Raw genomic sequence first — 26996 nt, forward strand, 5'->3', positions numbered from 1 at the left:
CCTCTTTGTGGATTCTGCAAATCCCTTTCTGGAGCCCAGGGCACGTGACAGACAGAAAGCAGCCCCTTTCACTTCTGGACCCCGTGCAGTGCGTGAGGAGGGGCAATTCACCCTAAGACCGAAGGAGGCTCGTCCCACATCCCACATGCGAGGCTATCTGGGTTTCTGGCCTCCCTTTTTGCCTGCCCCCTGATTATCCTGGTAAAGCACCTGGGAGTCGCAGGGGACTGAAACTGACTTGAGTTGGCCCAAGCCAACTCAAGAGAGGGATTTGTTGTAAGGTGATATGGGTGGTTCATGAGACTCAGGTCTCAGAGGGCTGGAATGGGAACAAAAGTCCTTCAGAAATTGGGGCCCCCGTCACTAGGTTACTCATATATGTGTCCCATGTTCTTGCGTGGGCATTTTCTGACTCCCCCTGACTTCAGACCCACTTTCTCTGGTTCTCTGTGTGTGTGGTAGAATATGAACGTCCCACAGCTCCCAGCAGTACACCCACACTTCAAGCTACCTCTGAGAGCAGTTTCCAAGTCCCAAACTTCTACATGAAAGAACTGGACTGGCCAACCTGCATTCAAATGTCCACCCCCTGCCCAAGGCATTGCGGCCAGGGGGCTCACATAAAAAGTCACCACCGTGCTCTTTTTTCTCCTGGAAGCCATTCTCATAGCCAGTCAGTCAACAAATAACATATTGAGCACCTACTGTGTGCAGGCCTGGTGCTGGGGGGCAAGGGGGTGCCATGAGGAGCAAAAGGGACCTTGTCTCTGCCCTCAGGATGTCGCTATCTTGATGGGGAGGAGCAGGGCGTGCAGATAGGAATTTAATAAGCACACCAATGGAGAGGAGAGGGTCGTGGTTAAAATAACTTGTCATGGCGGGGGAGGGTGGGGAGATGACCTAGGATCTAAAGTGACACATGAGTTAAAATCTAAATTCTTGGGCTTCCCTGGTGGCGCAGTGGTTGAGAGTCTGCCTGCCGATGCAGGGGACACAGGTTCGTGCCCCGGTCTGGGAAGATCCTACATGCCGCGGAGCGGCCGGGCCCATGAGCCATGGCCGCTGAGCCTGCGCGTCCGGAGCCTGCGCTCCGCAACGGGAGAGGCCACAACAGTGAGAGGCCCGCGTACCGCAAAAAAAAAAAAAAAAAATCTAAATTCTTTAGAAGGTAACCGGACTGGGCAAATGATGGAGAAAGAGCCCCCATGCAGAGGAAAGTGCAGGCAAGGCCCGCAGGCGGGAAGGGTGAGGCTGACTGGCTGAGTGAGGAGGGGGACCTGGGGAGCAGGCAGGGCATGGGTGCAGCTAGGGAGGCAGGAGGGGCGCCTGCGGTGCTGCCAAGGCACGGGCAGAATCTGATTCCCCATAGCAGCAACAGCAGCCACTGGAAGGCTTTGGACTGAGAAGCAAGTCAGGTGTGGATGGAAACTCGGAGCGCAGCTCGGTTTCAGGTGAGGCTATGAGGAGCCCACCTGAGTCCAGTTCCTGTGAGTTTAACTCCCCAGGTCTCCATTCTCAGTCTCGGCTCTTAGCTTCCATCATCTACCCAGAACTCTACCCTAGAGCACCCAACGGTCTTCCTGACTCTCAGCGCCACCTCTGGCTTTCCCACCCTCAGCCCTGGGAAACTCACCAACGTGGAGAAAAATATTTACCTTATATTTAGCCACATCTCCACCGGATGACTAACATCCCATCCCCACGCCAGAGGGAAACACAGACTATGGGACAGCAGGCTGCCGCAGCTGGAAGGCCTCAACCACAGAATCGGGGCGAAGGAGGGGTGCTAGGCAAACCATCACAAGACACCCGTGACTCCCTGCTTTCTCTTTGCCTGTTAAGACGCGACTTCAAGCTTGAATCTTTGAGCCTGTCCAAGGAAAGCTGCGTGATAGCTGGTGGTATGAGAACAGCTCAGACAGCGTGCACCACAGGCCAGGAGCTGCCACAGCACTGGGCAAGGTTAACTGGGTTGGCCACACATCCCAATGCAGCAGGTACTGTTATCTCGCCCATTCTGCTGATGAGAAAGCAAAGGCACAGAGAAGTGGAGCTTCTCGTCCATGGTCACCAGCAGGAGGTGAAGCCAGTTTTGAAGCCATGATGGGGCTCCAGGGTCCCCACTTTTCACACTACAGACTACTGCCTCCTACAAGGGGCTCCATGAATACAGATCAGATAAGCTAGGTTGTGTTTTGTTAATTATGTTCCCATCGAACATCCAGTCAAATTCATACTTGAGACTGAGGCAGGGCCTGCCTGCAGGACCAAGCCCCGCCCATCCTGCCCTCACTGGCTCCTTCCTGCCACGTGGCCAGGCATCCACACCTACCCTCTAAACCTCCTACTGAAGCTCATGCACAAAGAACACCCTGCTCCTCTCCCTCACAGCACCCTGTGCTCTTCCCTTAGAGCACGGATCTCCATCTGGAAGGTTACACTTACACATGTACTTAATTCTGTGATGGGACTTGGAACTTGCAACACGCAGAGACTGTTTCTGTTCTGCCCACTGCTGAATTCTCAGCATCCATTGCACGGCTTAGAGCATAGGATTATTTATGGATAGAAGGGCGGGAGAGGGAGGGAGAGAAGCGGGGAGAGAAAGGGGGAGGTGAGAACCCAGTGTCCCAGGAGCACACAGCATACACAAGCACCTACACAGCACGTGCCTTCCTACTGCCTCTCTCTCTGATGAGTTGGTCAATAGATATTTGATATCGTTTCAATTTTTTGAAAAGTAGACTTTAATAACTGTCATCAAGGATGGTTTCCAGAGGAAGATCAAAGATGAACTAGACCTGCAGGATGGCCTGGGTACGTGGGTGGCACTGGCACATCAGGCAGAGGCAGGACAGTCCCCACCAGGCCCCAGGAGGCCAGCCCCACCCACACTGGTCCTTCTTTTCTACTTGGATGGTGCATCTATTTTGAATGTTACATCAGACGGAAAGACATGTTAGCAGGAATGGGTAAGATATTTTTAAGGAAGGAGACTGAATTATTCTGGCTCCAATGAGAGAAATCATGTAGGAGGAAAGTAAACTGGATGAATCTGTAGTCGTTAAATAAATCACTGTGCATCTAGATGATGGGACAGTCTGTATCATGGGCCAGAGTGAGTAGATATGTCTGCGCTGATACAGAATGAGATCTAAGATATATTAAACATAACCTATTCCCAGCAGTATCTGGGACACACGGGTAACTGTAAAAAAAAAAAAATAGTATTGAAAAAGTGGTATGGGTAGAATGATACCATTTATGTTTAAAACTATACGGCTGGGCTTCCCTGGTGGCGCAGTGGTTGGGGGTCCGCCTGCCGATGTAGGGGACGCGGGTTCGTGCCCCGGTCCGGGAGGATCCCACGTGCCGCGGAGCGGCTGGGCCCGTGAGCCATGGCCGCTGGGCTTGCGCGTCCGGAGCCTGTGCTCCGCAACGGGAGAGGCCACAACAGTGAGAGGCCCGCGTACCGAAAAAAAAATAAAAAAACCATACGGCTATAGATGTAAAACTAAATATGATTTTCTATATCAAGAAAATTTCTAGAGAGATGATAATGAAAAATCACCCCAAACCTGGTCTCGGACAGAACCTTCTTCCATGATGTCATTAACGACCTCCTTTTGAGAAGAAACTGGCATTTCTGATAAATGCTAAAGCGATTTTCAAATAAACTTCAAGTTCACCCTCAGTCAGTAACCAATGATTGTCAACCAGTTATTCTTTTTTTCTTGTGTCCATGCTAAAGATTTAAGAGTTAGAGGAAGCTGTTAGTCTTTATTTGATATGGTTTTGTAATCTCTGAATTTTTTGCCATTGCCATCTATTATTTTAACAAACGTTTTTGAAGATTTAAATATGTATCATGGCCACGTTGTGGAAAAGCTTAAATGCCACATGGGAGTAACTGGAAACTATCACACTAGTGATAAGGAGCCACGGAAGGTCTTTGAGCCAAGAATTCCCTGGACTAAAGTGTCATTTTTAGAAGATTTACCTTGAACTAGTGGTGCCTTTGCTCCTTGCCTGACTGTGTTCTCCTGAGCTTCTCCTAAAATGAGGCTTGGAAATTACAGTCCTTCCATGTGAATATTCACAATAGATTTAAATAAAAAGTGGGACTCCCTGGTGGCTCAGTGGTTAAGAATCCGCCTGCCAATGCAGGGGACATGGGTTCGAGCCCTGGCCCACGAAGATCCCACATGCCGCAGAGCAACTAAGCCTGTGCTCCACAACTACTGAGCCTGCGCTCTAGAGCCCGTGTGCCACAACGACTGAGCCTGCATGCCCCAACTGCTGAAGCCTGCGTGCCCTAGAGCACGTGCTCCGCAACAAGAGAAGCCACCACAATGAGAAGCCTGCACACTGCAACGAAGAGTAGCCCTGGCTCGCAGCAACTAGAGAAAGCCGGCGTGCAGCAACAAAGACCCAACGCAGCCAAAAACAAATAAATAAATAAAATTTTTTTAAAAAAGAATATGATCTGAGTTTGGAAAAAAAAGTTACCTATAAAAAATTAATTAATTAATTAAAAGTGGCTGTTAAGAAAAATCGTGAAACACTTTGAAACAGACAAAGGATATCACTGGAATCAATGAAACTGACTGAATTGAAATAGTAATGGATACTTCATTTGAATGCTGGGAATTGTCTTACAAAGCCTCTGGAGTTGCCCTGGCTTCAAGTGTGTATTGTACACACTACAAGACAAGGGTGTATCACAGAACACAGAGTAATGCAAACGACTCTTGCCCCAGAAGTGCAAATAAATTCTGTCCTGTAGAGATACAATTCATTCACCCTGTAGAAAAGGTGATTCCAAACACACATATTCCACCCGAGAGATAAAAACGAGGTGTGCGCCTACTAGGAAATTCACTTCCATTTGCCTGATTGCCTACAGACATGTTTGTTCTTCACACTCTCCTTTGAACCGGCTGTAACATCATACCAACTTATTAGTGACCTAAATAAAATCTCTAATCTGTGTTCATTTTATATTTGCACAAGAGACAAGATTTTACCTTTGAAAACTATATTTTAACATGACCAGGTCAGAATGGAAGAAATGAGACAGTGGCTCTGCCCCACAGTTATCATCCGAGTAGAGAGGAATGAGAGACGACCAGAATTTAGGTCCTGAGTATATTATGACTGAGCATATCAGGTGTCCAGGACTGGAAAAGAGATGTGATTTGGAAATAGTTCAGCAGTCAGTTGGGCATGGAGTGGCAGGGGACTGTTCCAGATGTGGCAGAATGGGGTGGGGGTGGGGAGCAGATGGAGAAAGAGTCGGGAACAAGAGAAAATCTGATTATCAGATGTGCAAACAGCTTACAGACATATTTCTGTAATTATGTGATGCTAAACAGGACAGAAAGAATGAAGAAAAATGAAGAGCTGAGGGGACTGGATGTGGAGAAACTTGTTATTCTTGAATCTGAACAATGAGATGTTTTCTTAGATAATAAGATAAGAGAGCAAAAAAGAGACTTGTTCCAAACTGCACCCAAGGCCATGATCAGACAATATTTACATTGAATTTAAAAGCTAATGAAATTACAGGTCAGTGATCAGGAAAGCACTGTTTGCCTGTTAACCCACTCTTCCTACCCGGGGACAAATGGGCAGGCAGGCTGTATTCTGAATAATAATAACCCGGATAGCACCAAGAAGGGGTGAGCTTTGGGGAGAAGATCCAGCCTCTAAGGGCTAGGTCTTCTCGGGGTGAAGGTGACCTCAACAAGGAACAGAAGGGAAGCACCCAGAGTCCTTTTCCTGGACTTCAGCAGCACTTGGGGTTGGAGCTCTGGGACACTGATTGCCCGACTGTCACACACTGTGTCACTTGCTTTGCAGGGCAGGGAAGGGACATCCACCCAACTAGAGTGGGCTTTTTGCTCCATTCCCTCAGTACCTCTGTGAGGTTGGAAGAGATTTTCCTACATGGACAAGGAACTGAACCTTCCCCTGGTTTCACCTACTATGACCACAGACCAGAACAATGCTTCAGACTGGAACCTCCTGTTTTTTTCTTTTAAATCATGTGACTCTCTTGGTCTAAGACTCACACGGGGACCAGAGGAGTACAGCATTTTGGTCGACCCCAGAGATTTTGAAGTCAGGGCTCAAATTCTTTCAGCTTCTGCTTGTTGACCTTGGATGGGCTCACCTTTCAGACCCTCAGGTCCCTCGTCTGTAAAGGGGGTTAACATCCCCCAGAGCTGGGTCCACTGGGGGCCCGTGACTGGAGAGCACTTCGCACGGCACTTGGCTTACACTGGACCCTTACTCAGTGGTGGCTGAACTTCATGATGTTGATGGTGAGTAGTTGCAGGAATAGCAAAGTAAAACACACAAGCTAGATACAGTCGTTGCATTAGGATAGTGGGAGATTGTTAATAATCGTTTCTTTAAATTTGTCTTGAGTTTTGTCACATTGCAGTCTCTTCATTTGTAAAATTAAGTAAGTCTTATCGCTCCTTTAAATTTATCTTGAGTTTTGTCACATTGCAGTCTTTTCATTTGTAAAATGAAGTAAGTCTTGGATTCACCAGGATTTACTTCTAGAATATGTAAATAATCATTAGTAGCACTTACTGTGTGCCCAGCACTGTTCTATTTAAGCCTCACAACTAATCTACGTGTTGGTGTTATCACCGTTCCCATTTGACAAAGGGAGAAGCCAAGGCCCAGAAGGGCTAAGAAACCTGCCAGGAGGTGGCAAGTGGAATATGTACCCAGCAGTCCAGCTCCAGGAATGGAGGGGCCCGTCTGCGGAGAAGGCACCCCAGCCAGGAGAGACAGGGAAGGTGGAGGCCAGCACAGACGGAGCCTCTTGGCCGACAGCAGGCCTTCGGCACACCAGGCCTGAATGTGCCTCTGAGCTGAGTTAGGGGGGGTCCCTCAAAGATGCCCTGAAGGCCCTTGTTCCCTGCACCTTCCAACCTGCATTAAGACCAAACCTGTTCTGGTGGCCAGAAGCCAACTGTCTCTTCGTGGCACAGGAGAATCCCCCAGCTGCCTTTGTCAAGAAACACGCGTGAAGGAGCGGCACCCTGGCCCAGCTGGCAGGGTGTCCGCTGTGGGCAGACTGCAAGACAGATTTCAGCTGGGACAGACAGCTTCTCCTGCCCACAGACAGCCCACGCCAGCCACCAGGTGGGGGACCGATTAGCTCATGAAATCAACTTTCGAGACACCCAGTGGCAAAGGCAGCATCCTATGCACACAGTTTTCCATTTGTGCAGGAAGCGGCAGCGATGAAGAGAGATGAGGCTAGAAGTCAGGTTCAATGATTTTATTGAGGCCGGGGCTGCACTAACGAGCTTCATGGGCACCATGCCTCCCTGGAGATTTGGGAAGAGGTAAGCCAGTATCTGGAGATCGGAGCATGAAGACATCCACAGAAGGCAGTGTTTGGGCACAAAAAATATGCTTCTGTGTAGAGCTTCAGGATGCATGGGCTCGGCTCAGCCAAGCTAACAGAAAGACCTTTCATGGGGCTCTCAGGATATATTTCAAAAAAAGAAAAGTAGAGCCTTTCAAAGAAGAAAGTTCAGCCCTCAGCAAAAACTGTTCTTTAAAAAAAAATTAATCAATTTTTGTGGTTTCAATAAAAGCAAAGGATTCTGTGGTTTTCCCTGAAACTTTTCACCATTTTCCATAAAAACAAAAGGCAATATTTGAAACCATTTTTTTCCCCAATGAAAGTGGCAACGTTTTTGCCCAGGGACGACTTCTTGGAAAAACCTCTTTGCAGTTTTTCAGCCTCGTGATAGCCCTGTTTGAGCCGAGAAAGCCTGACACCCTTGTCTGTGCCGACGTATTTCACCTGCAGCCAAATGTGTACGCCTTGGATCACAGAAATGTGCTTCGGTTGGAAAAATTCCACATGACGAGATGAGATCTTTTCTTTCAAGAGGTTATATCAGAAGGGGGGCCATTTTACTTTCTAGGGAGTACAACATGGCAGTCTCAAAGCGATTTCTGAGATGCAAGCTTTGTGCCTTAAGCAGGTCTGATGGTGGACAACAAAGGAATAATCCCCCCATACCATTATAGTCACAGGAGCAGAACTCTCACATGTGAGATCTCAAAGGAGCCTGGTTTAACCCGTTTATTTTACTGATGAGGAAACTGAGGCCCAGAGAGGCTGTGGGACCTTCCCTAAGACACAGAGATTATTGGCAGAGCTGCAATTCAAATCCAGGTCTCTTTACCTCCACCCAGTGGTTTTGGGGTTTGTTTTGGTTTTTTTCCGTATCACACATCCTCTTTCGGTAAGATTTGCTTATTTTTATCAGTTCTTAATTCCTGGGAAAAAATATCATCTATACTTTTGCCAGCAAACTTTAACATTTTTTGAGCACATGAAACTGAAGGTCAGTAACTTTCAGCTTCTTGGATTTGAACTTGAGCAAGAGATTCCACACTCTCACAAAATCTTCCTTTCAGATCAGGATCAAGAACGTTCCAGGAACTTTAAGGAGACAACTGAGGACCGTCAGCCCCTTCTGAATTTCTGTCTCCCTAACCTTTAACATTAACAACACTCTCCTAGTTTTGCTTTTTTCCTTGGCTGCTAGGAAGCTCAGAGCTAACTTGTATGCTTAACTCCCTCAGTCTAGATTTTGTAATATAATTTCTATCTATCTCTGCACCTTTGTTCTCCTCCATCTTGCCTTTTATTCTGGATTAATGATTTTTATGCTTTGTATTTTAGTTTAAGTCATTCTAAATTTCTTCTGAAATGGGTTAAGAATAAACACTAAAATAAATAAATACTTGCTCTCTCAGATCTCAAACCAAAATAAGTAATAAAATTACTCTGTGACAGAAAGAAGTGTGCAAGAGAAACACAAAAGTAAATATAAAAAGAATTTTCCCCAAAAAGCCAGCAAAAGAAAACCAATATGTTACTGGTCAACCTTTCAGAAACACAGAGTTTTCACTGTAGGGGTCTTGTCCTACTCTATTAACTGCCATGCAGAAGCAGTGAATCACATCTGTAATTCTGAATCTTAAACCTGAGGATTCATTCTTCCCCTAGCTGCCCAGGTTGTCATAACTGGCAGGACTGCTGACAGTATCAATTCAATTCCACAATTAACAGATAAGGAGAATGAGGCCCAGAGAAGGTAAGGAACTCTTCCAAGGCCGCACAGCTTGGAAGTGGTGAAGTCAATATCTGGGGGTTTTCTACAATATCACATCCTCCTTCACAAACCAGCCTGGTTCCACTAAACCACATGAGACAGACTTAAGAATTTCATTCACTGACATGAGGTTTTGTTGCTGTTGTTGTTGTTGTTGTTGTTCTGTTCAGGACAAGCTAAAAACTAAATCAGAAGAAAAAAGGCTAAGTTTCTACTCACCAATCTACAACAATCAACAAGCTGTGTGTGTGTGTGTGTGTGTGTGTGTGTGTGTGTGTGTGTGTGTTCAAGTACCTTTGTTGGGGTAGGACAGATATCTAAATATTTTATTTTATTTGAAAATCGCAAGAGGAAAAGCAACTCCACTACCTAAAATTCCAAGAATCTTTGTAGGTAAAATTTAGGAAATTATTTGTAAAACAAGCTGTCACACCTATTCAAGGAGCACTTTTTTATTCAATAAATTTTATTTATTTATTTATTTATTTATTTATTTATTTTTGGCTGCATTGGGTCTTCATTGCTTCACGCGGGTTTTCTCTAGTTGTGGTGAGTGGGGGCTACTCTTCGTTGCGGTGCGCGGGCTTCTCATTGCGGTGGCTTCTCTTGTTGGGGAGAACGGGCTGTAGGCTTGTGAGCTCAGTAGTTGTGAGTTGCAGGCTCTAGAGCGCAGGCTCAGTAGTTGTGGTGCACGGGCTTAGTTGCCCTGCAGCACATGGGATCTTCCTGGACCAGGGCTCCAACCCGTGTCCCCTGCATTGGCAGGCGGATTCTTAACCACTGCGCCACCAGGGAAGTCCTATTCAATAAATATTTAACAAGAGCCTCCTAGGTACCCAGCGCCATGGAGGGGAGGGCAGCAGTGAACAGAATAGAAAGGTTCAAACTCTATGGACCTCCACATCCTTATTCCCAAGGAACTTATGTCTGAGAAAATACACTCTGTCCAACCCAGTACCTCGAAATAAACTCCAAATCGCTGGATGTTGAAGCGTGAGAGAAACCCACAGCCTCTCTATGAAATCAGTCTCTTTTTGAACAGAGAAAAGGAGAGCTTTACTTTCCATAAGCAGCTGCTCCTGTAAGGTGAATTGAGACAATACGATCATTTAAACTTCCCCAGCAGAATGTGTGGTATCGCAGGAATGTGTGTTTGCAGCCTGAAAAACTTAGACTCACTGCGCCCACACATTCAGCCCCTCCATCTTCGCAGAATCCCTGCTTTAGTGTCTGCTGAAAACTTAATGTTGAATTAAATGGCTTTCCCGAAATCTGGGACACACAGAGACAGGCTTGGGATCTAGAACATCAGTTTTCCGTGCTCATGGAGAGGGATTGATTTAAATATGTTGAGGATGTCTTAGTGGTAAAAGCGAGTGGATTTTTTTTAAGGAAAATTCTCTTGGGAATATTTTTTCCTCTTAGGTGTGAAGTTTGGCAGGTAACTGCATTCTCTGATGGACTGTTGAAGACTCGGTTAATTAAAAACAAGATTTGGGTCCAAGGTAAACATCTTGAGCCTGCTAAGTCTTCTTAGGATGTCTGTCTGAAATGCTTCTGAAAATAGTATAGCTTTCTATAAAGAAATATTAACCAGTGTTCATAAATGGAGTTGACTACGTTCTAACTCAGCCCTTAATAAATTAGTATTAGACGAGGGATTAGTCCCTGATTTTATGTGAAAATCCCAAGAGGAAAAGCAACTCCAACCACTGCTTTCTTATTCGTTTCTCAGAAATAAGGCAACGAAGCCTCCTCTTTAGTCAGAGCTGTGGGAGATTAAAACAGCCCCATTGGCTTGGTGCAGGGAACGGGCACAGCTAATTGCCCCCCGCCGATTGATACAATCAGCTGCACAGACAGGTGGACAATGGCTCGTCCACGGAGTCTTAGGTCGGGACACCTACTCCTCACTCGTGCACCTGTGCATCACACAGCCAGGGGCCACCTTCACCTTGAGACGCTCTCGTGTTCTCCATTCAACTTCCCTTAGTTCTTCTTTCAGTCCTCACACTAAAATGTGCTAAGAGGAATTTCAAGCCCCCTGGAATTCCCACGAGGAACACAGAATGAGAACAGTACCCTTTGATTCGGGGGAACAACACCCCCAGGGAGCCTTCCATCCTTCTGGGCTGGACATCCGAGGCCTCCTGGATGAAAGACAGTGAGCTTCTGCTGAGCGCCCTCTGGAGGCCGGGCACCAGGCAGCAACACCCCCCCATTTCGGGGTAAGCTGATGAGCAGAAAAGTTAAGTCAATTGCCCTCCTGCCCACAACATGGTGAAAGGGGGATCTGAACACACACATCTGGAGAAATAGGCAAGACAGTAAAGAGGACACAAGTCCCGTGCCTGAGGACACAGGTCCGGAGCGAGCTGAGACAGTGGGGACTCCACTGCTCAGAGCAGAGGGTCCAGCAGAGAATGAGGACCCACTCCCAGGCCTCAGCCATGACCCCCCTGATCATGAAATCATAACTTCAGAAGCCGTAAACACATAAGGCAAAAAGAGTCCGGAACAAAAAGATGCGTGATCCAGTTACAGCCAGCTCCCCTGTGGGGGTGGGGCAGGGCAGGTCTCCTTCCCTGTGGCTGTGCTGGTCTGACTGCCCACGCCCCTCCTCAGCTGCTCACCAGGAGGCCCCAACCCCCACCCCAAACACTGCCAGTGCTTCTCCCACCCCCTTTTCTGGCATTCACCAAACTTTGCGTGAGGACAAATGAGTGAGCGTACACCTAAGCACCGTCTCAGTAGAGTCGTTATTAATCACCAGAACATCAGCCCCAGGAGGGTGGGGATCTGGGTTCATTCAGTCAGTACTAATGATGATGCCTGGCCACAGCAGATGCTCAATAAATAAAATTCAGACAAGTGGATTATGCAAAAAATATTAGGTCTCCTGGGTCCCAGTGCCAACTCAACGAGACTCTGTCACTTCCCTGAGCCCCAAAGGGATCTGATCCTGCACTCGGCCCCTCAAGCCCAGCCATACTCTACCTTCTTCCCATCCACCTCAAGCCGTGGGAGAAAGAGGAGAAGCAGGGGCTGCTCCCTAGCTTCCCCTAAACCCTGCGTTTGGCAGGAGTTTCTGGGAGAGGCCCCCAAGCCTGGCAGGCGAGGACTGGAGGTCACAGCCCCTGGCAGAAGAGGACCAGGACTTTGCTCCATGTAGCTGACCATATCCAGCCCGGGCATGAGGGTCCAGCCTCCAGGGCCCAGGCTTGTCCCGCTTTCCCCGTGGTTCTGGGGTGTCCCCCGTTTTCCAGAGCACATGGGAGGAGGAAAGCTCACCCTGGCTGAAACCCTGGACATCTGTTTTCAAGGTTGAGGCTCTGTCCAGCAGGAGACACTCTGTGAGTGGGGAAGGGTCCCTCCTGCCCACAGGGAGCTCCCAGCCTGTCTGGTACCTGAGCATCAGGTGAGCATCACTGCCTTTGGGGGTGAAAAACGAGGCGCTCCCCCTTGATCTCTGTTGGCCCAGAGATGGGGTGAGAAGGCAGGCCCTAAACATCAGCAATAAATTATCCAGTATGTATGAGTGTCACGTGGCTGCTGTAACAAAATTGCACAAACTGGGGCACTTAAAATGCAGAAATCTATTCTCTCACAGTTCTGGAGGCCAGAGTCCAAAACCAAGGTGTTGGCAGGGCCACATCCTCTGACGCTTGTGGGAAAAATCTGTCCTATGCCCCTCTCTCAGCTTCTGGTGTTGCTGGAGGTCCTTGGCATTCATTGGCTTATAGATACATCCCTCCAATCTCTGCCTACCCCATAGTCACATGGTCTCTCCCTGTATCTCTGTGTCTCCCTCTTCTTATAAGGACACCAGTCACTGGATCAGGGCCCACCCTAATGACCTCATCTTAACTGGATCACGTGCAAAGACCCTATTTCCAAATAAGGTCACTGTCAAAGTTACCAGGGGTTAGAACTTGAACATATTTTTTCAAAGGAAACAATTCAATCTGCAGTTGTGCTTGGAGAAAATCAAGCAGAAAAAAAGAAGTGCCAAAGTCGGGGACAACGTGTGCCTGTGTCTCCAAATGCAGACATCTTCAGAGTTCGTGGTCTTGGTGTCCAGGACACGAGTGAGGCCATCCCCTTCAGTCCCTCAGGATTCTGAGGTCACTGTACCCCCTTTTCTTCTCACTCGCCCCCTCGAAGCTGAATTGAAAGTCACCAACGGTATCATTTGGTCGCCGAGCCCCTGGTGCCAACACTCTCGACCCCTCTCCACACCCGGGCATCCGTCGGACGTGGAGGCAGGGCTCTGTCCAGCCTGCGCTTTGGGCAAGAGGCTGACATGTCTCCACTAAAGCTGCCTCATAAAAGCTGGAAATATATTGAGCAGAGGGTTCCATTTCCTGTCCATGCCAGCAGGCGTTCATACCAGGCTCTCATTCTCAGCCAAGCACTCCGGGAAGGTAACGCTGCAAACCATTTTTCTGAATAAATGTTTACACTGTATAATTTTCCTTCGGTGCAAGGCATTTCATCTACATGGGAAAACAAGCCAGAGACAAGGCCGGCGAGCTGTGTAGAGGCAGGAGTCTTCAAACTGCGGTGCGGTGAGGGGGAGAGGGCAGAGCCTTGAAGAGTCGAGTTAGAGGCAGACATAGCCACCCCGCAGCCCTCTTGCTCCCCTTCCTCGCCCTGGAGCTGCTAACAGCGTGCATCCCAAGATATTCTCAGGGGGTGAGGGTTCTACACATTCACCCAGTTTCCCCTGGGCCCATCTGTCCCAAATATCCTAGGTAAGTTTTTCCTTTGTTAATGCCCCCTTTGTTTAAGGGGCAATTTTTCTGAACAGACCAGGAAAGATTTTTTTTTTTTAATTAACAGACTTTAGTTTTTAGAGCAGTCTGGGATTTACGGAAAATTGAGCAGAGCTGCCACACGCCCGGGAGGCGGACTCCTGCCCAGGCCATGGCCGCCAGCTGATGTCCCATGTGAGGCAGGCGACCAGCTGTGACCGAGGCCACCATGGGAGTGGGGACACCCCAATGGGCCCAGCCAAGAAGACCCACTCCCCGACACTTTGATTCTAGAGGGAGTGCAGACAAGTAGGCAAGAGGAGCTACTGTTAATGAGTGTATGACAAAGGAGATAACCAGGACAGTGTGACAGACACTGAAGGGGGAGCCTGCTCCGACCGGGTGCTCAGGAGCAAAACTTTTACACAGTGCTGTTCATGGCTGGGTTTTACTGGTGATATTGAAAAGTTAGAAACAGCCTCAAGGTTTAAATACAGGAGTGTAGTTAACTAGCCTCAGTACCCAATGAATAAAATACTACGTAGCCACCAAAAATAATTTAAAGACTGCATAATGCCTGGGGAAATGCCTACAATATAATTTGAAGTGAAAAAAAAAAGCAGAATACAAAACTGTACTCACATGTACCAACCAGGAGCACATAAAAATATATATACACTGGAGGACTTCCCTGGTGGCACGGTGGTTAAGAATCCGCCTGCCAATGCAGGGGACACGGGTTCGAGCACTGGTCCAGGAAGATCCCACATGCCGTGGAGCAACTAAGCCCATGTGCCACAACTACTGAGCCTGCGCTCTAGACCCCGCGAGCCACAACTAGTGAGCCCGCATGCCACATCTACTGAAGCCCACGCCCCTAGAGCCCATGCTGCACAACAAGAGAAGCCACCGCAATGAGAAGCCTGTGCACTGCAACGAAGAGTAGCCCCCACTCGCTGCAACTAGAGAAAGCCCACGCACAACAACGAAGACCCAATGCAGCCAAAAATAAATAAATAAATTTATAAAACTTAAAAAAAAAAAATATATATATATATATATATATACACACACACACACTGGAATGAAACACATCACATTTAACAAGGGTTGTACTAGAATACAAAATTGTACCATGTGTACTAACTAGGAGTACATAAAAAAAATACACACTGGAAAGAAACACATCACATTTAACAGGCATTGTATTTAGCAGCTGAAGAGATTGAGGTGCATCTCTTTAATGAGTACATACACCTTATACAGTAGGTGGGAAGAAGTTTTAAACAAAGAAATGACCCAAAAGTTCAAATCAGTTCTGATGTCAGTCAGAGGCTATGATTTAAAAGTCAATATTTAAACCAGTATTACTGCATTTGACATTTAGCTATTTCTGATCACTCGCTACTAGCTAGCCTAAAAACTGTGCTAAGATAATACGCATATATATCCACATGTATATATTTATACCTACACACATATATGTGTGTGTGTATGTGTGTTTGTGCGTGTCTATATATATCCATCAGGATTTTCTTTCCCAAGGAAAAGTTATAAATCTTAATTTGTTTGGAAAAAAAACCCCTAAAGGTGGGCTCCAAATGGTCTTATGAAAATAGATGACCAGCCGGGATTTAGGAATACACGATGCAGAGAGGAATAATTTTACACATGACATGTTCCTGGCAGAGTGTCAGCCATACATTTTCAAAATTATTTTTTAATTAATTTCAATAGTAAAAAAAGGAAAGAAACAAGTCATTGAATAATTAAATTCCCTGCCTCTCAGCATTTTCACTTAAATAGATTCATTTGGTTTTTAACTGACTCGGTAGAAATTCATAGGCAAAAAAACTGAGGTCTGAGCTAGTAACCCCAGCCTCAGACCGTAAACCTGGCTGCTCTGAGCTCTAATTCGGGCCCAGTTTAAACTCCCCCTGTGGTCTGGGCAAGGTACTTGGGCCTGGCTTGCCACTTCTTAGCAGAGAAAGTTAAAAATCACTGTGAATTCTGCAACGTTGGTTGTTGGCTAGTGAGACTGGGTCTAGCCACAGTGTGGGCTGCAAACCCCTCTGGGCTCCACAGAGAGTACCCACCTGCCACTTGCCCGCTCGGGGCTGTGAGCTAGAGAATGTTCCTCTCCGAGCCTCATTTTCCTCATCTGAAAGAATAACAAAAGCACCTCTCGCATCAAGAGTGAACAAAAGAAAACCGGGACTCATGTGTCAAGGGATCCCATGCGATGGTTTTCACTTCCTCCTCCCAATTCTTCTTTAATAACTGATTCACCAAATGATTGAGTTGAACCTTGTATTTTTTCCCTTTGGCCAAGGCTGGCTTTGAGCAAATGATACTGGCTAGTTTTACTGAGCACTTACTGTGTACCAAGTTACGATGATATTAGTACTACCCACATAACTCCACCAAGAGCCCTAGGAGTTACTAACCTCATTTTCCCATTAGACAGATGGGGGGAGCTGAGGCTCAGTAAGCAGAACTAGGATTTCAACCCAGGCAATTGGACTCCAAGCCCACATGCTTCACCCCTGTCCATGCTACACGTGAGGGGGCACAGGAACACAGGTGTGGGTGACCTCACTCTCCACATGCAAATGTTAACTAGGATCAGCGATCCATAGGAAAGCAAACAGCCCCCTCCTCCTGCCCACTCCCACCAGCCCTCAACTCCAGGATTCTAAGGTTAAGGATTCCAGTCTTGACTCCACCATTTTCAAGTTGTGTGATCTTGGGTGGGCTTCTGGACCTCTCTGTTCCTCCTTTTCCTCAGTTTCAAGATAACAATAGAACCTACCTCATGGGCTGCTGTGAAGATTAAGTGAAATAATGTACCTAAAGTGTGTACAGATCAGGAACTGAGATTCAGAGAAGCTGCATGCCTTGCCTGACATTCCACAGCCTAGTCGCCGAACCAGCTTTAATGGAAGCTGGGAGGTGAGCCATTGACTTAGACCTGGGTTGGCAAATTGTTTCTGTAAAGGACCAGGTAGTAGGTATCTTGGGCTTTGTGAGCCACACAGTCTCTGTCACAACTACTCAACTGTCATTGCAAAGCAACAGTACTCACGGAGGAGCTGTTAATGAGTGATGTGTCTGTGTGCCAATAAAACTTTATTTACACAGAGAGGCGGTGCCCTTGGGTTGTAGTTTTCTGACCCCTGACATAGATGGGGCTGGGGCTGGGTGCCCTGGACTAGGTCAGAGTTCTGGTAAAAGGAAAAGGAAGGGTGGATACTGGGTAGAAAAGAAACAGAATGTGCTGTCATCACTAAGCTAAATCTATGTAGCAGGGGCTACAAAGTGCAACATAAAGGAAGAGCTGGGGGCGCTGCCGAACGGAAGACAAGCTCTGCCCCAAGTGCACGGTGTTCCTCGTTCCATGCCACCCTTGGGATTCCCCGGCAGACTCCAGTCCAGTCAGGTCTGCTTTCTGGGACAGAAACTCTCACTTGGCTCCTAACAACGTGGGCAATGGTGGGCACTGTGCCTGCTGCTGGGCAGTTGGGTGGGGACAGAGCTCCTTTCACAGCCAGGGTCTCCCACAGAAGGTCTCCTCTGCCAGTTTACACCTGTGGCACAGACTGGGGTCAAAATCCCCAGGCTCCTTCTAGTCTCAGGGCCTTTGCACATGCTGTTCCCTCTGCATGCAGCACCCTGGCCCCTGTCTGCTCTTCACCTGGCCAAGTCCTCCCCCTTCAGGTCTCAGAGCAAGCATCAATTCCCAGGGAACACCTCCGCTGGCCAGACGCCACCCCCTTCCAGCTTAGGGCCCTCTGTACAAACCCCAATACACCTGCACTCCCCTTGCAATCCCAACCACACTGTGGTTCTGCAGTATTTACTTGTCTCCCCCACTGAACTCGGAGCCCCATGCGAGAAGGGACCTCACTGGTCTTATTCTCTGCGGTTTCCCCAGCTCCCAGCTCAGGATCTGACTCAAATATTTGTTGAACAAATTAATAAATGAACAGAAGGAAAACTAAATGTGCAAGTAGAATTCTCCCGTTCCAAAGGTGATGTCACACCCAACAGCATTCCATCATCAGAGTAAGCAGTGTGTTTTAACTCTTTTTTCCTCTTCTACATTTCCCCACTTCCTTGCTCTCCAAATTTATAAACTGAGGTAAAATGAGCTCACATAAAGGACTAAGCTATTTTTGAAAAAAGTTTTTCAGTGACTGATGTATTTCATTATACATTTTATTCAAACTACTAATCCACATGTGTGCGAATCTGCCTCTGAGGACCACTTAGTATTTTTACAATATGCTTTCATTATTTCCCCATTGTTCCAATGTAATTTTTTTTGCTATTAAAATACATAATAACGTTCTAGAGACGAAAAACAGTGTCACTCTAACCAAGTAAAAGCAGAAGACTAAGGGCTTACAGATCCACTTTTCCCTTTGTCTGAAGGATCTGAAATTAACTTCGCCACCTGGATTACAAAAACATATGGAAATGGTCATAGACAGGCTTAAACCCATCACACTACTTTAGCTTCCTTTCCTCAAAACCAAGAGGCTCAGCTCATCCTTCTCTGCAAAAAGACAGCGATGTGCAGGTAAACATCCAACATCACTTCTACATCAGGGAGCCCTGTACAGGGGCATTTGTCGACTGCCCGCTGTACCCTCACGTTGAGGAGAGAGCTCTGGCCTCTTCCTCTTCTTCTAAGGACACTGACTCCATCTTGGGGGGCCCACCTCACGACCTAACCCTCCCAGAGTCACCACCTCCAAGTATCAATGCACTGGATTTGGGGGGACACAAACATTCTGCCCAAACACTCACTGATATTTATAATGTTGATAATTTTTTGATATATTGAGTTAAATAAGGTATATATTATTAAAATTAATTTCACTTTCACTCTTTATAATGGGCCTATCAGAAAATTTAGAATTATACATGAGTTCATTTATATTTCCACTGGATGGCGCTGGTTTAGACAGACCATGAATGTGAATTCCATTTGCATAATGTACTGTGTGACCTTGAACAACTAACTGTGCCAGGTTCCTAATCTACGAAATGGCCGTCATTCTGGCACATAAAGGTGAGCTGTTTTAATGTGCATCACCTGGCAAACAGCCCTTCCAAGTGGGCCACTTTCCCAGGAGCAGGTGTGTCTGCTGGAATCCTCTCCCTCAGTGAAAAGCTCCCCACTTCTCTTTAGTCCTGGCGACCTTTGTTTGGTGCAGAACTGATTGGCAGGGAGACACTAAGCAAGAAAAATAAACAGGGCCCCTCTCTATGAGGTTATTTAAGAGAAAGCTTGAAAACAAACAAATGAAGAAAGAAGCAGTCACGAGAAATCTAAGTCATTAATGAGGCGCCCTTAAAACTCACTCCAAGCTCCAGATTAGGGGGGGTGGGGTGGGGAGGCAGGCAGAGGAGGGCTGCAAAGGGCAGTGGAAACGGGGAGGTGGGGGGAAGATGGGGAAAGGAACACCCAGCTCAAACCAACACAAGTCTGACAGGCGGAAGCTGACAAGCAGTTCAGGTGAGGCGAGGAAGGAGGCCCCCACGTTTGAAGTAATTACTGAATCATTTTGCACCTTTCAAAAGAGCAAAGGGCAATTTCCAGCTCCAAATATCTTTGCAAAATTCCCCACCGCAAAGCCACTCTGAACCCTGCTGACTGAGCCGCACTTTCAGCATCGGCTCTGCCAAGCTGGGCTTGGAGAGAGGGGCATTCTGCTGGGGTCTGTGTGCTGCCCTAGGGCTGGGGCTGCAGAGCAAAAATGCAAGGACGGTTTGTCTGCCGCCACTGGGATGGAACCAGCTGGAACCCACTCACATCCTGCACCAGACGGTAGTCACGCTGTGATGGATGAGGGTCAAGAACCTGCCCCTGACCTGTGTTCTGGGGGGCTGGACTTTGCTTAGAGCTCCTGGGTCTTCTAGGGGGAGGGGGCTGAAGCTGGCTGAGCCACATTGCAACAGCTCCTGAGCCGTTGAGAGGCCATTGTCAGTGGTATTCTGTGGATATTCTGATGACCAGGTGAGAGACTCTGGTTTTGCAGAAATAAAGTCCTACATCCTGTTGGTTTCAGCAAGGACCGTGCCCTCGCACCCCATATGCCACCTGGAAATGCTGGTTCCTAAGCTGCTGAATGACCAGGTCTAATGGAATTATTCACCTGCCTGCTTTTTCATAAGATTCTCATTAAAACCCTGCCTAGGCCAAGTTAACCAAGTCCAGGCTCCTCTCTGCCTCTGCTCAGCTCCCTCTCACAGCCCTCCACACTGACCACATGCCCCAGGAGTTTCCCAAAAGGCACTGCATCATCACCTCTTCATGCCAAATGCCCCATCCTCCTCCTCCTGACCCCCTGGAGAAGCCTTCCTGACTTTTTCCTGCTTCTGAGTTCAATGTTCCCCTCACTCCACTGGACACTCTGGTCCCTGCACAGCTATTGCTGCCCTCTACTCTCTGCATCATAATTATTTCTAGGTTTATTCATGTCCATGTCTGGCTGCCAACTCATGGGAGGCCTATGAGTGCCTCTATCTAAATCACCTTGGCATTCACACAGCACAGGTGCTGAATGCAAATGAAGAAGTGTATGAATGAATGAACAAATTACTGAATGAATGAAAATTGACTAGGCAGACATTTCAGAGTCATTCAGAGCCTTCCTCTTTAACAAGGAGCACAGGCATCAAGAGCATGGACTCCGAAGCAGCTGGTCTGGGTTTGAATCCCAACCCACACCCCCTCCTTACTATGTGACCTTGAGCAAATTACTTAACATCTCTGTGCATAGTAACAGTACCCACTTCCTACGGTAGGAGTAACCAAGTTACTCCATCTGAGCCCTTAGAGCAGTGCCAGACACACAGTAGAACAAAGGACACTGCATAGTGTCAGCACAGCGTACAAAACCAAATGCTTTTTATGAAATTCTGAGGTTGATCCCAACAGCCCACTTTGAGCTCACTGCCTTAAAACAGAAGGCAAGGAGTTAAACCCTTCAGCCTCAGGAAGAGGGATTAGCAGCATTGTGTCTGTTTAGTTATTCAGCTCACTGCCTCTCCAGATGAAAATATCCTTGAAAGATTAGATTATGTAGTGAGAACTATAGCCACAGTGCCGAGAAGCGCTGCTGTCGCCTCCCAGCTAGGCTGAGGTCTCAGGCTAATTTCCCGTAGGTGGTCTGGGCCAGATTTCCTGGAGGCCTGGGACAGAACAAACAGCCTTTCCTGTCCCCCAAGGATTATAGCGTGAAAGCACTTTTTAAACCTTAAATTAAAAAACTGAAAGGCCGTGTCCATTCTGCAAACTACACATACTTAAATTTTTAAAACAGCAACACGTCAAAGAGCTCTCACAAATGACGGGTCCCTGCTTTGGACTATTGGAAAGTGTTCTCCTTCAAGAAAAATAATTCAAGCAGAGTGACATGTACCTGAAAAAATGATTCAAAGGGCATCTCTCTTCCTCTGGAATGGTCTTCCATTCTCCAGGTGTCAGGGCTGTGGGAGATGTTCACAAGCGACGTTTGGGAACTGTTCATACTCTGATATTATAATGTTCCAAGGGAGTCATGGCTTAGCACCCCTGGCATAGGAAAATCTCCTTATTCCAGGTATGAAATGGACCATCATATGGAAGAGAAAAGGCCTGGCTTTCTGTCAGAGGTTGGAGATGGCTATGTGCTTCCTCTTCAGATTTGTGACAACTCCCAGAGACACTCACATGGGCAGAGATCAAACCTTGAGCACAGCAGCCAGACTCCAGATGGAGATGAAATGGAAAGTTCTTGGGTAAGCATCACAAAAAGTCTGAACTCAAGGCTCTGCCGCTTCTGGGACGCTGGGCCAGTTCTGTGACTTCTCTGAGCCTCAGTTTCCTCATCTGTATAATTGTAGAATTATCAGTATCTGCTTCCCAGGCTGGTAGTGAAGACTCAGTGAGAACTTGTACTTGAAGACTCTGTTTTGAAAACTGTAATTTGCAATACTATGGTATGCAAACGGGAGGGAGTCTCCTCTAGAAGAGGCTTGGTGTATTGTGTCTTGCTGCCCTAAGAATCTTTTTTTTTTTTTTTTTTTTGATGTGGACCATTTTTAAAGTCTTTATTGAATTTGTTACAATATTGCTTCTGTTTTACATTTTGGTTTTTTGGCTGGGAGGCATTTGGGATCTTAGCTCCCCGACCAGGGATGGAACACATACTCCCTGCATCGGAAAGCGAAGTCTCAATCACTGGATTGCCAGGGATGTCCCAAAATCTTTAAATCTTATAAAACACCCAGGTGCTCAACGAGACCTTCACTGCTTCCTTTTTTATAATGGAAAATCATTTGGAACTCAATTTGCTGTCCATCAAAATTCAGTGTTCTCTCTCAACATTGAAGAGTACAGGACAGACATATAAGGATGACCATGGAGAGAACGCCTAGATACTCCGTTAAATGGAAGGGAAACTAAGTCCCAGCACAACATGCCTGCAGCCTGTGAGCTGTGTGATGGGTCACTATTGAATCTGCAACTCCCAGCATCATACCTGGCACATAGCAGGTGCTCAGAAATATCAGCTGATCCAATAAATATGTACAGAATTATTCTATACATTGAATACTGGCTACCATTGAATTTGGCATTAAATGACAAAAGTGTTACTATCTATACACATATATAAGTGCCTGGGAAGGAACCTGGAAGGAGGCTCTGAAACCTAGATACTCTGTTAAATGGAGGGTGATTCCCTGGTGAGGGAAGGGGCAGCACCTTTGTCCCTGAACTTCAGAATCATTTGAATATTTAACCCTGAAAATATACTCTTGCATAGCTTGGATACTCTATAAAGTAATAAAGAAAAACAAAAACGAAACTCATTTATAACTAATACCTCCTACTGGATGACAAGAATTCAGGAACCATTACAGAACGAGTCTTTGGAGCCCCATAATTTGAAATTCAAATCCGTAAACTCAGGGGAGCGAGTTGCACAGCTCCCAACCTCCAGGAACAGGGTGGGGGGGGGCGCGGAGGGGGGTTCAAATTAGCGAGCTATTTTACCTTAATGAGCATGATAAAGGACCAAAGCTGGAAACCAGAGAGCACCCAGCTTTTGCCTCTGTATTTTTATTAACCAAGATCACTTTGGGTTTATAATAAAACACTCAAAATACACAGGTGAGGACAGTTCTGGCATGGAGCCACTATGGGAGCAAGGCTCGGGGTGGCCCGATTTCCTTTCATTCTTTCAAAGCCAGATTCAAAGAAGACTGTGGACATGAGAGAGGCCCCAGGCCAGGCTATCCTCAAGGTACAGAGAGGGAACCCAGCCGGAGGAGGTTTCAGAGGAACATGACACGTTTTCTTCTCAGTGTTTCTCTTCTTAAATACACGCATGCACACACGTGTACACACTTAAGCAGCCAAGGAACTTCTAAAACAAATTAATCCCAAAATTAAGGTTAGGAAAGGAAACTCCCCCAGGACACCAATCATGTTTGAAGCTGGGTTTTGTTTATTTGTTTTAGAGCTATCACAGTCTCTCTCCTGAACAGTAGGTGAAACTATCTTTGGGGATCAGACAAAGAGATCTCCCACTGGCTTTTAGTCAAAAGCTGAACAGATGTTCCATCAACTACAGAACCAGCCACTAAGACCCATTATTTGGTCATGGCTTACGAACTTGCAAACCCATAGAACATGCACCCCGACACTCATGCCTGCACTTGCAGTGTCACGTTGACTCAGGTGGTCAGAACTGCAAGTCTACGTGGCACCGAGATACCCGTTAATTGCCCAGTTCTCCGGGGAACCCACTGGGTGGTGGAGGCTGTCCCGTGGGACCTAGTCCATCGCCTTGTTCGGCCTTAATCTCAGAAGCACCCCCACGACCCCTTCCCAAATTTGCCATCATGACAGCTTTCCCAGGTGTGCCGCTCTCTGTCTGCCTCCTCCCTCCCCAAACACCCATGTCGGGGCTCTGGTCCAGGCTTCCATATGCACCCAGGAGGCCTTGGCGGGGAGGAAAGGGGAGTTACTCTACGTGAGCCTGAAGAAGACACAGACGGAGAGCCCATGGAGAGCTGTGGCGTGACTGAGCAACCTTTACTCCAAGAGACAGTGCAGACCTGGAGTCCAGCCACCCGCCAACCAACCTCCACTCCATCCCATGAGCAGTAACTGACCTTTCACCTGAATCTTGTCTCTGTCATATACAGCCAAAGAGTCCTGCCAAAATCAGCTTGTGTGTGTGTGTGTGTGTGTGTGTGTGTGTGTGTGTGTGTTAAAATACACGTAACATAAAATTTACCACTATGACAATTTTTAAAGTGTGCAACTGAGTAGCATTTAGTACATTCACAGGACTCTACAACTACCACCTCTGTCTAGTTTCAAGGTGCTTTCATCACCCCAAAAGGAAACCCTGTACCCATCAGCAGTCACTCCCCATCCCCTTTCCTCCCAGGCCCTGGCAGCCCCTGGCTTTCTGTCTCCATAGGCTTATCTACTCTGGACATTCCATATAAATGGACTCATACAACATGGGACCTTTTGTCCGAATCTGGCTTTAGGGTAGTCCTGAAGCAGCACTCACCCTCAGTGGGAGATGGCTTCCTTCCTTCTGACAAAGGGCTCCATGGGAGGACAATAAAAATGGCTTTCAGTCCTCTCCTCACAATGACCTGCTTGCTCACCGCAGCTGGAGCGGACGGCCTTGATCATGGGAAACCCTGTCAGAGTTTGAATCCTCCGTCTTCTCCTTCCTTCATTCCATTGTAAGCATTTATGTGGCACCTACTGTGTGCCAGGTGCTATATGCCAGCACATGAGACGAACAAGGGGCAGCCACTGCCTTCCAAGAGCTCACATAGCCCAGAGGGGCTGGGGCAAGGCCTCTGTCCTGCTCTGCGACATGGGCACATCCCCTTACCTGGCAAAGCTGGCATGGCATTTGTATGACAAAATGAGAGCCAGGATTCGGGCGAGGGGAGCAAGGCGCCCAGGGTGCATAATTCAAGGCGGTGGTCACTCTCAGGGAGGTGTACATGCAAGGTTGGGTGGGCACCACCTTAAACTTTGCACGCTGGGCCTCACTCCCCTCACCTGGTCCCGTCCTGACAGGACATAAATCATGCAGCCAGCACAGTGGGCAGGCTGATGTTCCAGGGCTTCCTGGTGTTCGAGGCTGGGCAGCATACCACAGAGAGCTTTATACCTTTAAGTCAACCACAACAGCAAGCCTGAGACAGCTCAGCTCCTCCCTTCCTCTACACACCAGGCTCAGAGAGGTTAAGGAACTTACCTAAAGCCACAGAGCTTGCGTGCAGCAGCACTGGGGTTTGGGCTCAATGCCAAATGGTCACAGAGCAGGAGCTTATCTTAATAATGAAAGTATCTGTCCTTACCTAGTGTCCCAAAGTGGGGAAACTTTTCTGAAGGCTTCACCTGCATCAACACATCTGTGCCTCAGAACCCTAAAGGCAGGTACTAAGTTGACACCCTTTTACACCTGTACCCAGAAGGGCTAACCTGCTTGCTCCACTGCCAGCTGGTGGATGAGCTGGGGTGGGCAACAGGATGGCACAATCCACCTGAATGACTTCTGCGTTTCTTTGCATGACATGATGCCACATGCCTCTACTATACCTCTTGGTATACCTCATCAATATTTATTCACCCCTTGCCCATAAGTTCCGGGCTCCACCCCAGAAGTTCACCACCTGCAGCACCCTCTCCCAGAACCCTCTGCCCGTGGCCGTGAATTCAGCTGTGGTGGCTGGTTCCCAGTGAAGTGGGCACACCTGCCGGCAGAGCACACATACAGTGATGCGTGTCCTGCGGGTTCGCATCACTGCGCGCCCCCACCATGACACACACGCTCGTTGGAAAACAACTCGAGATTCCTAGAAGGTCCTAGAGAGGCACAGAGAAGCTCGTTTCTGATTTCATAGACCCTCGGCCGGCAGCCTGGGACTGCTGTTCTCTTACGTAGCTCAGCCAGTTATCAGTCAGGGCCCCCCTGAGAAAGAACCAACAGGAGATGTGTGTATATGATGAGACTCGTCTTAAGGAAGTGGCTCTCGTGGCTGTGGGGCAGGGCAAGCCCAGAATCCGTAAGAGCAGCTGCAGGCTGAAAAGTCAGGCGGGATCTGATGCTGCCGTCCTGAGGCAGAATTCTTCATCGCAGAGAAAACTCGGCTTTTGCTCGTAAGCCTTTCACAGGGTTGGATGAGGCCCACCCAGATTCTCCAGGTTACTCACACAGCCTACTGATTGGCCACAGCTACCAAAAGCCTTCTCGGCAACCCCTAGATTAGCACTTGATCCAATAATTGGGTCCTACAGCCTGACCACGTCTACACACAAAACTGACCAACCCATGGCCCATGGGGGTCTCAGCCAGGTGGCAGATCCTGCTCAGGTGTCAGACCCCTCCGAGACCTCAGACCCGCCCATGGCTGCACACACCAAGAAGCCATAGTTGAGACACAGGCAGGTGTCACACCTGCTCCTTCTCACTCCAAAACGCTTCATTTTAGGACAGCATGCTGCTTCTCTACATGAAACATGATTTGGGATACCCTAGCGCACCATGCAAGATGCAAACAGTGACTTTACACACACGTGGGTATCTACCCACGTAGAAAATCCAGACAGGATGTTGCCAGAACCGTTTGGTTATCTCACAAGAGCTGTCTTGCTCAGCAATTGCTTCTCAAAATTACTAAGCAACAAAAAGAAACTTCAAGTTTTAAATTTCAGGGGCCTAATTTTCCTACCTAGGAGAATTATTTAATAAAATGACTACCACGAAAAATCTCTACAACGGAAAAACCAATGGGCGATGTGACCCCAGCCACACCCAGGAGGATAAAATGGTATGGAGTTGTTGCTACGCCATCTGACCCCTGGAAGTAAAATGTGTTCGACTCTCCCTCATGAGATGGCTGGTGGGGTTGGAGGACTCAGCAAGAAGGTTACATTAAACCAGGTCCCAGGAAGTCAGGTTCTCCTAAAGCCCCCTGGTATGTGTAATTGCAAATACATGAGAGAAGAATCACAAATATACTTTTCACTGTGATTGAAGAAATG

The 26996-nt window shown here is 47.5% G+C and overlaps 1 protein-coding gene across 6 annotated transcripts in view; it reads right to left on the reverse strand.

Annotated features, from left to right (window-relative positions):
* C17H16orf95 (chromosome 17 C16orf95 homolog) overlaps positions 1-26996 on the reverse strand; it is a 193875-nt gene that overhangs the window by 127310 nt on the left and 39569 nt on the right. The window contains exon 8 of one of the 6 annotated variants that reach the window (XM_028478071.2): positions 16012-16076. The exons of the other annotated variants lie outside the window; for them this stretch is intronic. Within the exon in view, the coding sequence (XP_028333872.1) occupies positions 16073-16076 (4 nt within the window). The 3' untranslated portion in view covers positions 16012-16072. The remainder of the gene's footprint in view (positions 1-16011; positions 16077-26996) is intronic. 6 annotated transcript variants of the gene reach the window in all.

The sequence above is a fragment of the Physeter macrocephalus genome, chromosome 17, assembly GCF_002837175.3.
Source record: "Physeter macrocephalus isolate SW-GA chromosome 17, ASM283717v5, whole genome shotgun sequence".
Lineage (NCBI taxonomy): Eukaryota > Metazoa > Chordata > Mammalia > Artiodactyla > Physeteridae > Physeter > Physeter macrocephalus.